General features: G+C 43.0%; 1 protein-coding gene across 3 annotated transcripts; it reads left to right on the top strand.

The window, feature by feature from the left end:
- Nucleotides 1–5,254: 5,254 nt before the first annotated feature.
- On the top strand, nucleotides 5,255–9,286 carry LOC110006577 (uncharacterized). Of its 3 annotated transcripts, XM_088871026.1 has the most exons (4): nucleotides 5,255–5,641; nucleotides 7,194–7,604; nucleotides 7,711–7,993; nucleotides 8,073–8,222. In XM_088871026.1, exons 1-4 carry the CDS (start codon nucleotides 5,593–5,595, stop codon nucleotides 8,089–8,091), a joined length of 762 nt encoding a protein of 253 aa, XP_088727152.1. In that variant the 5' UTR covers nucleotides 5,255–5,592; the 3' UTR covers nucleotides 8,092–8,222. The 3 variants fall into 3 exon arrangements, 1 of the variants encoding a protein (XP_088727152.1); XR_016058733.1 differs by lacking the exons at nucleotides 7,194–7,604; nucleotides 7,711–7,993 and adding an exon at nucleotides 8,895–9,286 and having other exon boundaries at nucleotides 5,441–5,641; nucleotides 8,073–8,784; XR_002279618.2 differs by lacking the exons at nucleotides 5,255–5,641; nucleotides 7,194–7,604 and adding an exon at nucleotides 8,895–9,286 and having other exon boundaries at nucleotides 7,615–7,993; nucleotides 8,073–8,784.
- Nucleotides 9,287–10,032: the final 746 nt, after the last annotated feature.

Genomic DNA, 10,032 nt, shown 5'->3' with positions numbered 1-10,032 from the left:
CCTCCTTTGGTTAAAAAGTTTGCCCTTCTCTAGGCGGCAGCCATGAAGATAGGAATCAAATGGACACAACATAACTACTATCGGCTTAGTCTTGAGACCTGAGCAATCTTCTCCATTTATAATTCGTGGTACACAAATGTTTGGTAATAGAAATAAAGTTCCCCTCTTTGCCTTTTGCTTTCTTTGTATGCCGTCAGTTGTGATATTCTCTTGCTTCCTGAATAAAACTCTCTCTTTCGCTTCAGTGTGATGCGGGGCTCTTTTATTCTTCCTTCTCTTTTTCATTGCTTCTGCTCTTTCGCCGTGTGAGACACAAAAGAATATCCCACCCCTTGATTTGCCTTTTGATAGCTTGCCGTGGCTCTAATGACCTCGAATGGGGGAGCAGTTGCTTCCTCACCCGTTAGCGTTTGATTAGACAGGGGCTCATAATTCATGGTTCTCATGATTTGGTGAGTCTGTTCACTGTAAATACTCCAATCTGGGGGAGTCTTGGCTTCGACTCGAGGTGGATTGCCCTTGAGTTCGTCATAGGTCTTGGTCTCAAGGACAAACTCCTTTAAGTGCTTTGAAGCGACACGCATAACCTCCAATTGATTCTGGAGGCTACGAACTTCACTTCTTAGCTCTGCCATGGGGTCTTGTTCTTGAGAGCCGGAGGGTTGACTCTTGTCCACCTGTCCTTCTATGAGAGCATCTGAGAAGTGTAAGACTTGCTTCTGGCTACTGGTGATCTCCTTGTTTAAGGAGGACGGGATTTGGAGTACCTTAGTGGTCGATATGCCAATTCTGCTTCCAGGAGAGCAATGGGGACATGCAAGACTTTTTGCTGGTTCGGTGTGTAGGTTACTTTTGGTGTCGGAAGGTCTACCTCTAGGGCCTCCTTAGTCTCAATAATTGCTTCTAGCTCGTCATTTTGTTCTGGCGAATTAGAAATAAAGGCAGAGGGGGCAGCTTTGTCTTTGGGGGATGGCACCATGACCTTAGAGAAGTGGCAAGGTATACTTTGGTAAATAGGAGTCAAGGGGAGGATCTTGCCTTGCCTCTCCTCCTGCTTGAACATGTCCGTAATCATTAGCCCAAGGTGTTCCACGTCATCATGAGACGAGGGTCTTGTCTCTCTTATGGATTTCCAATCATCATCCTTTAACTTTTTTGATGTTAGAAGATCCGCGAAATAGTACTTAACGTCGGCATAATGAGTCTCGACTATAGGGAACGGTCTCTTGTCAGCATAGACCGTGTGTTGTCTCCCATCTCGGCTGTACTTGAAGTATTGGTGGAGTGTGGAAGGAACCACCCCCTGATCGTGAAGCTAAGGGTGACCAAGAAGGACGTTGTAAGAGGTATCGGCGTCGATTATGTGGAATTGAGCATAATCGTTCAGGTCATTGATCATGAGGTGAAGGCGCACCATGCCATCTAGCTTCTGTCCTGATTGGTTGAACCCTTGCATAATGATGTGGGTAGGAGTGAGGTCGTCAGATCCTAATCCCAATCGGGTGATGATCCTTCTTGGGATCAGATTAACTACTGACCCTCCATCCAGCATAATCCGGTTGATAGGGTAGGCATGCAATTCACCATTCAAGAAGAGGGGACGATTGTGAAATATGCCTCTTAACTGAAGGTCATATTCGAAAAAGGTAATTGCTAAGCACCCACCTAGGTTGGTTGGGTCCACCTTAATAGGCTCCACTTCAATCTCATACTCCTCCGGGTTAGAAAGAGCTTGAACTAGGGCCATATGGTAGTCTTGGGACAACATGAGGGCATCATATATACTTAGAAGGGCTGGAAGCTCTCTCAAGTGCCCAACTACACAATATTTCACCTTATCCTCATCAGCCTTCTGTGTTCCTGATCCAGTCACTGGTGTAGGTGTAGGGTAAGTTTAGGAGCAGGTTTTGGTTGAGTTTTAATTTGTGACACTGATTGCTTTATTGTTCAGCTGGAGATGTCTGGGTTGATGGGGAAGTAATAGGGATTTGTATTAGGGATGTACAGGTTTGAGGCTTAAGGAAAAGTGAAGGATCAGGAAACTTGAGGACCTTGAGCTTTTGAGGTGTAGGCTGTAGCTTCTTCCCCGATCTTAGGCTTATGCTGAATGGTACTTCCAAGATCTGCACCATATGGGAGGCCTCTTTGGAATAGGAGCTTGAAGATGTCTCGGTCTTAGCTTGGGCAGCTAGGGCGTCAGGACTAACAAGATTCCAACTGCCTAGGCTAGCATCTCTCTTAGCAGTTCTTCTTGCACTGGTAGAACAGGGACTTAAGGGCGTCCTTCTAGGTTACCATGAACTTCATGGCATTGCTGCATCTTCTTCGCCAAGAGCTCATGGAAGCCAGTGCATTCTCTCAGGTCATGGCCTCGTATCAGGTGATAAGAGGAGCACCAGCGGTTCTCAGTTCTAGGGGGTAGGAACTTGGGCTGCCTTGTCGCTTTAGCGTTTTCTAAACCCTCTGTTGGCCAAACTGGATAGCTACAGGACACGTTTTGGGTTGGATTTATTTTTTTTTCTATAAAAATCACCCTCCTTGGCATTCTTCTCTCATCTTTCAAACTGAATTTTCTTCTTCCCATCTTCGTCTTCTTCCTTCTTCATCATCTTCCCTCCGATTTGATGGTTTTTCTTACACTCATCCTTAGGCTTTCATGGCTCCTAAGAAGGACAAGGCGATCTCCAAGGCCAAGAAGGTTTTCGAGTGAGTTGACAATGGAGGAGAGGAAGAGGCCTCCCCTCTTTTTCCTAGGGTTAGGCACTTCCCTAAAGGTCTGCCCTCCCATATTTCGCATGGCCTTCGATCGAATGAAGTCCCTCGACGTGTCAACGGTTTTCCTGTCATTTGGCCCTTGTTCAGGGATTGGTTTCTTTTCGCTCGGCAGTGGCCCGAGCTCATGGCCCTCTTGGCTTCAGTTTCGATGATAGGCATCTTGAACATGGCCTCTTGCCACGTGAGCTTTCCACTCCTTGAGGCTCTTGCTGAGAGGTTCAACCATCAAACAAACGACTTCTTCTTTCCTACAGGTAAGACAATGCCAACTTTGGAGGAAGTCGCTAGGATTTTTGGCCTGAACCTAACCAAGATTGCGTATCAACCTTCTACAGCCACCAACGACGATTATATCTTGGTGCACGACTATTGGGGGGTGCTTATCGCTCATATGGTCAGTGGGTTTATATGGAGCTGGTGGTCTTGAATCGAGAGCAACCTCGAGCCGTTGAACAGATCCGTATTTTTCTTTTTGTGCTGTTGGGCTCCATTCTTTTTCCAAGTGGTCGTAAGACGGCTCTTAGTTTCCTCATTCCTTTAGTCCATGCCTTCTGAGAACGAGCGAGTTACACCATTGTTCCAGCTGTGTTGGCGTGCATACACCTATGTCTTCACGACCAGGTCACGCGAGGTAACTGATTTATTAAGGGAAGTGTCCTGATTTTGCAGGTATATTTGTTAATTCAATTTTAATTTATTTTGCCCCTAAAACTCAATTTTTCTTCAGGTTTTTGTCCAAGAAACTCATATTTTTTCCATAAAAATATACTTGAAAAAGCCCGGACTGAACCAGGAAGGCCTGAGTTGGGCGACACTGGCGCTGGGCAACATTGCTAGTGTCGTCCAGGTCAAACTGTCCCGGATGGTTCTGAGGTCTAGGGTTTCTGTTGTATGACGCTTTGGGGTGATTTCAGGTTCTGTTTTCTGCAGATTTGGGCTTATGAACACATCGCCATTGTCCGTCCTCTTCGATCAAATTGCTCTGGGACTAGCATATGTCAATGACACCACCCGGCCTCATGACGTAAATTATTATCCGCGAGTTTTGGACAAGTTGTCATCCTTGGATTGGGTGATCAGGGGTCTTGAGAATGTATCCCTATTTCTGTCTGCTATGGGGCATTCATGTCTTATTCTGGTGGGCCAGCACTCCACAGAGGTGTATTTCCCTCAGAGAGTGCTTCGCCAATTTCGTCAGACTTAGAATTACACTTCTCCAAGAGAGGCTATCAATCGTTGCCCTATCTTTCCTCTTTGACTACACTCTTCCACCCTTCTGGTCAAGGCGGGTTTGTCATGGAAGGGGAAGAAGTCCTCTTCTAAAGAGGGGTTGGTCAAGCGAGAGAAGTCCCCCGACCACTTCCAACTATGATTCTTAATAGGAACGTGTATGCCCTCTTCCACTGTGCCCCAGATCTTCGAGACTTCGTGGCAATCCTTTTGCTCCTGCTCAAAATCTCGTGTCTCCTCGAGAAGATGGCGCCTCTTGTTTAAATAAAAGAATCAAATCCAACGAGGTCGTGTTTGATATCAGCTTAGAAGAGGCTGAAGTTGAAATGGCTGAGTGGGTGGCCTTCGTGGCGGAACTCAAGGAGAAGAATGTTGATCCGAAACCGAAGACTGAATAGCCAACTATTTTTATTTTCTTTACTTTGTTTTTTTTCTTGGCTTGAATAAGTTGATCTCACGATCACCATTATTTTTCAATAGTTTTTATTTTCGTTGGAGTCTGTTAGGACAATAGAAGTTTTGGTCATAAGACCAAGGTTGATGGCATTAACGCCTGTAATAAATCCATTTCAATGGATTAATAAAATTGGAATTTTACTTCCCATTTTGATTGGTCTTCCATTCGTTTTTAATTTTATTTTATTTTTCTTCCTTGTTGCTGCCCCTGTTGGAAAATTGGTTGGTAGTTTAGGCTCATGCCACCGATGAGTGTTTGAAATTTTTGAAACTTAATAAAAATGATTATCATAAAAAACCATGATAAGCCAGAGATCGATCCCCAGAAGGCCTCAAAAATGTACTGGGGCAGTTTTAGAAAACAGTTTTTGGGCGACACTAGGTGTGTCGCCCAGGTCTGGGCAACACGGCTGATGTCGCCCAGCTATTTTTTCTTTTTTTTTTTCTTATATTAAGTTGAACATGGGGAATTCAACAAAAAAAAATACAATTTTGAGCCGAACGATTTGGGCGACACAAGTGGTGTCCCCCATGCATTTATTTATTTTTATTATTATTATTTTAAAAGAAAACAACAATCGTTTTGCACAAACCCCCCTTTTTCTTTTTTTTCAATTTAAAATAAACTAGAGGTGATGGTCCAAATAGCTCTTTTGAGAGCAAATGGTTACATTGAAAAGACGAGACAAAAAGAAGAAACAAACTGCACTCAAAGCCTTACATATACGATAAAAAAATGAGAAAACTGGCACCACTTATGAAGATGGAATTTCTCCAAGTCAAAGCCACAATTAGATTTTTTATTCTACTCACTCTAGGAGAACTCCAAATTAGGCCCGTTTTACTTGGGATGCATTGCTAATTGATGTTTTCCTTACACTGATGAGGATTTTTTGAGAGAAGAAGCACTGTGAAAAGAAATCGAAGAGAGTTAGCTGCTGAAATTGAAGCCATGAGAGGGACCCATTCCTTTTTAAATTAACCACAAATACATACTCTCTGTTGATCCTCCCATCTTTCTCTCTCTAAGCTTCTATCTTTCTTTCTCCACTTTCCCTCTCTACATCAAACTCCCTCATTGCAATCTTATTTCATTCATAGGTGGTCGAAAATGGAACGCTGAGAGCGTCAATGGACGCTTGGCTTGGATCATATTTCCAAGTCAAAACACCAAGAGAAGGTACACGTGCATGCTTTTGATATGTTTGATGAAATGTCTTACTGAATATTAGCTTAGTTCCATTTGGGTGGTGTTTGAGTTGGCGTGCCACTAATTTTGGCATAGTAAAACAATGGTTTTCTTTTTTCAAATTTTGAGAAACTTGTTTAAATTTTGTAATTCACTTAAAAAATTTTGATTATCATGTTTTCACTTTTGGTAAAAAACTTATTTTAATGCCAATTTTTTTGCTTCAAAGAATGCTTGAATATAACCATGATATGTTTGTTGAAATGGCTTAGTGAAAATTGGGGTTGTCCTCTCTTTGGGTTGTTTTGAAAGTGGCATGCCACTTTTGGCTCAGTAAAAATGATGATTTCCTTCCCCCAAATATCAAAGTAGAATATGATTTGTAAAGGTTTCATGGAATATTTCTATTGTGGTTGGACATTTTTTCGAAAGATTGACCGAACATATGTGGATTCTACTCTTGAAATTGCTTTTGAGATGCTTGTAAAGAGTTTGGTTAAATGCTTGAATGGTCAAGAGTTGGATTGAATCCTAACTTCTTGTGCTAAACAAAGTCTCTCAGTTCATGTGTTCGGGTCAAAAGTTTCTTTATCATCTTTTCTTGCTTCAGACTATGAAAAAGGGCCTTGAGGGTAGAATGGCCAAAATACTCCTAAGCACAAAATGACCAGAAAACCCCTGAGTGTAATTTCTTCTTTTTGAGGGTAATTGTGAGTGATTAGTATTGCCCCTTATTTCTAAGGATGGCAGAATGACCATAATGCCTTTTGGATATTAAATGACCAAACTACCCCTGAGTGCAAAATGATCAGAACCCCCCTACTCTCCCTTTTTATTTATTTATTACTTTTTTGCAGGGGTTTTGTTGCTCTTGCCCCTATTATAGGGTGACCTTTTTTTTCCTTTTTTTTTATTTATTACTGAGCGCAAAATGACCAAAATGGCCCCAAATGGAAATCCCCATGCTGTGGGGTGATATATATATATATATAAATATATATATATATATATATATATATATATATATATCTATCATCTTTTTGTTTTGGTGTTTGATGCTTGAAAGCTTGATGGTTTTTCTCCCCATTTTTTTATTTTTATTTTATTTTAATTTATTTTGCAAGGGTTCTATGTTGACTGTAGATCCCCACTTATTTACTATCCGTAAATGCGCAAAATTATTGACTCCTGGGCAAAGGCAGGCTCTTGCCCAGATTGGTTTGTGGGAGGTCTATAGGATCAGGCCTTTTAACTTGGATTGTGCTTTGATCTCTAAGTTATGCCTTCGATATAGACCAGAGACTGGCTCGATTCCCTTACAATGCGGCGAACTTGCTCTAACTCTTGAGGATGTTATCCGGATTCTTGGGGTTTAGAGTGAGGTGAGCCTTTTCTGAGTATTACTCCAAAGTCGTTTGTTAGTTATGCCTCTGATTGTAAGGAATTGCTTGGTATTCCTTACGAAAAGATCAAGGGCATGAGTGAATCAAAGATCCATCTTGGGAAGCTAAGGTGGGAATTTACCCGTGTTCCCATCTTTTAGAAGGGATGACAGGTGGTCGTGCTCCTCACATTTCGATTTCCGCTGCTAGCAGGCCATCCCATAGAGGGAAGGCCCCTATGGAGGAGGGCAGTGAGTCGAGGGGTCCTGGTGTGAGTGGGTCGGTTCAAGGCGAATCTAGCCATCGTCCAACTAGAGTGGCTGTCCGGGCTTTGGCAGAGTCGAGTGTCCGGTCATCAGGTGATCCAGAGGGAGTTGAGTGTGACTCTCCCAAGCTTGACGATGTAGATATGGATGCGGTACCTCCTCCAACGTTGCTTTCTGACGAGGAGTGGCGAGAGCAAGAGAGAGAGAGGATTCGAGATACGCATGAGTGGGCCATGATCGAGGATGAGCCAAAGGTGATCCGACAAGAGGTGGATTTGACCATCGATCATGGGCCACTTTCAGACGGTGAGAGATGTTCCTTGTGGGCTTTTCTCACATATTTGTTCAATGAGTTTTTGTTTCCTGATCGATCCAAGGGTCGAGCTCATTTATCGATGATTTGGGCGATCAGAAGGCTGGATTATCTTGAGCAAGTGGCCTGGGGTCCGGCGATTGTGGGCTGGTTACACCATCATCTTTGTAGTGTCGCCAAGGGGGCCTGCTATTCGGGGGATTGTTCAATTCTTCTCTAGGTTTGGGAGTGGGAACATATCACTTTTCCTCACCCACTTTCAAGTCGACCAGCACTGTCATTTCCGACTATTCATCGCTGGTAATATGGAGTGTGGGAGACTGAGGAGATCTTTTCGAGAATGTATTATTCGTTGTTCTTGGATACCCAAGCTGCCGGAGAGGTAAATCATGACTCTCTTTTCCTTCCTCTGAATGATGGATCCCACTCTTTGAGTTGACTTGTCTTCTTTTCTTTTCCAGATCGACTGGACTCCTATGAGAGTCGACCCTATCCCATCAGTCTATGTTGTGTCTTCTCGGACTTTCAGGATAACGACCCATTTGATTATATGTTCTTGGTGATGCCATACTTTTCGGGTCAAGTACGTCGTCAGTTTGGCCTTCCTTAGTCTTTGTTAAAGATTACCCCACCTTGGACTCCAATTATGATCAGTACGGCTGATGAGGATGTCTACATGAGAGAGATGACTCCTTGGATGGAGGAGTGGAGGGACAGGATTGCTCATGTTATCGGTGAGGTGGAAGAGGGGAGCATCTCCTTGTCTTTATATGAGGAGAAATACAAGGTCGTTTTGAGGGATGTGGCCGCCCTGACTAATCATGGTGAGGGAATGATGCGACAGCTGTGGACTGCCTATCTTGGCAGGAATCAATTTTCTGGTGTGGAAGTCGCCTCACTTCATGCTGACCGTGATTCAGCGATAGAGGAGCGAGATTCGATTGCAGAGGATCTCGAGAGTCTTCACCACGACTTTGAGGGGATGAGAGAGGTGAAGGACATGGCAGAAATGGAGCGAGATACAATCAGGGATGAGCTGGAGAGAGTTCGGGCCGAGCTGGAGAGACTACGATAGGTATCGTCTTCTTCTGTTGTTGTTCCCACCCTTCTGGACCATCTCCCGTCTTCATTGTAAATTTAGAGAGACGTCTAGATCGCTACCGATCAGAGAGGGTACGTTTTCCTTCTTTATCCCTTTGTCTTTTTTTTTCTTTTTTTTCCTTTTTCTTTTCCTTTTTTTTTTTTTTTTCAACTTCTCTCATGTCGTGCCTTTGGTTTAATAGGATCCAGCCAGAGATGGATGCCATGAGCTTTTGGAAGATGTGAAAGGTCTTATAGACAAAAGTGGCAAATTGTTGAGGCTTCTATTGGCCATGGGTGGTAACCCTTCTTTGGCTGACGCGAATCCTTATATGAGGGTGCTGCTACCATCTTCTACTCGGAATCAGTCGCAATCTCAGGCGTCTACTCGGATGACGAGGAGTTAGAGGCAGGTACGACAGAGGTTGGAGAGAGAGGTGAGCACTCCTACACCAGTGGTTGAGGAGGATTTGGGGTCCAGGATGTGACCTTTCTTCTTTTTCCCTCTTCTTTCCTCCTTTTTTTTTTTTTTTTTTTGTGATTATTATGGACCTTGAAGTACATATAAACATATGGCTCTCTCTTTTCTTGTTTATTGTTCCTTTTCTCATTCTGCCCCTCCCGCCACTCGTTTTTTTTTTTTTTACTACCCTAGTTTTGGGGTATTTGTTTATCTTTACGTGTGCAATTGATTTGTCGAAGTAGAATGGGATACTTTCTTTGCACACACTTTTTAAACTGATTTTTTTACAAACTCAGCCCCCTAGTTGTAGGGTTTTTGTCTCGAATTTTCGACTATTGGGTCATCATACTGTTTACGATGAAAATCTGACAGATCTTCCATTGAAGATCTCTCAAATTTTTACACCTTAAACTAATTAAAAAGATGTAAATAAAGTGGTAGAGAAAGTGAGACAGATCGAAGATCTGAGGCCAAATTTGCCCGAAAATAAGTAGATCTAGTCTCAGATATGTGGTAGAGCCAGCATGATCTAGAGCATTAAAATACGATTTTTAAGACAAGTTAACGGATAAAAAATAAATAAAAAAAGCCAAACAGTATAAATAAGAAAAAAGATAGAGGAAGAAATAATTCAAACCAGGCCGGATGGTCCAGGATTCCCGAGCCTTCGAGAGCTCGCCCGTATCAGAACTGGTTCTCTTCACCTCTCTGATTCGAACGTTGACCAGCAGATATCTGGTGTAAAGGGTTAGATCTAGGGTTTTTGTGCCCTAATTCTAGTTTTTATCTAGGGTTTTGTGCCCTAGGTCTAGGTTTTCTCAGCCTTGGGGCTTAGGACTTCAGGAGGTTAGGGTTTTTATCTTCTTTACGGTTTTCAA

Source organism: Amborella trichopoda, chromosome 7 (genome assembly GCF_054954075.1).
Source record: "Amborella trichopoda isolate Santa Cruz 75 chromosome 7, AtrichopodaSantaCruz75HAP2 v2.0, whole genome shotgun sequence".
Taxonomy (NCBI): domain Eukaryota; kingdom Viridiplantae; phylum Streptophyta; class Magnoliopsida; order Amborellales; family Amborellaceae; genus Amborella; species Amborella trichopoda.
This window is presented reverse-complemented; position numbering and strand designations above follow the sequence as displayed.

What these genes read in the sequence shown, in the direction of transcription:
- LOC110006577 (XM_088871026.1), top strand. Translation starts at nt 5,593, where the DNA reads ATGGACGCTTGGCTTGGATCATATTTCCAAGTCAAAACACCAAGAGAA. An exon ending in AGTCAAAACACCAAGAGAAG is followed by an intron (nt 5,642 to 7,193) that starts GTACACGTGCAT and finishes CCCATCTTTTAG; the next exon opens with AAGGGATGACAGGTGGTCGT. An exon ending in TCATGGGCCACTTTCAGACG is followed by an intron (nt 7,605 to 7,710) that starts GTGAGAGATGTT and finishes TTGGGCGATCAG; the next exon opens with AAGGCTGGATTATCTTGAGC.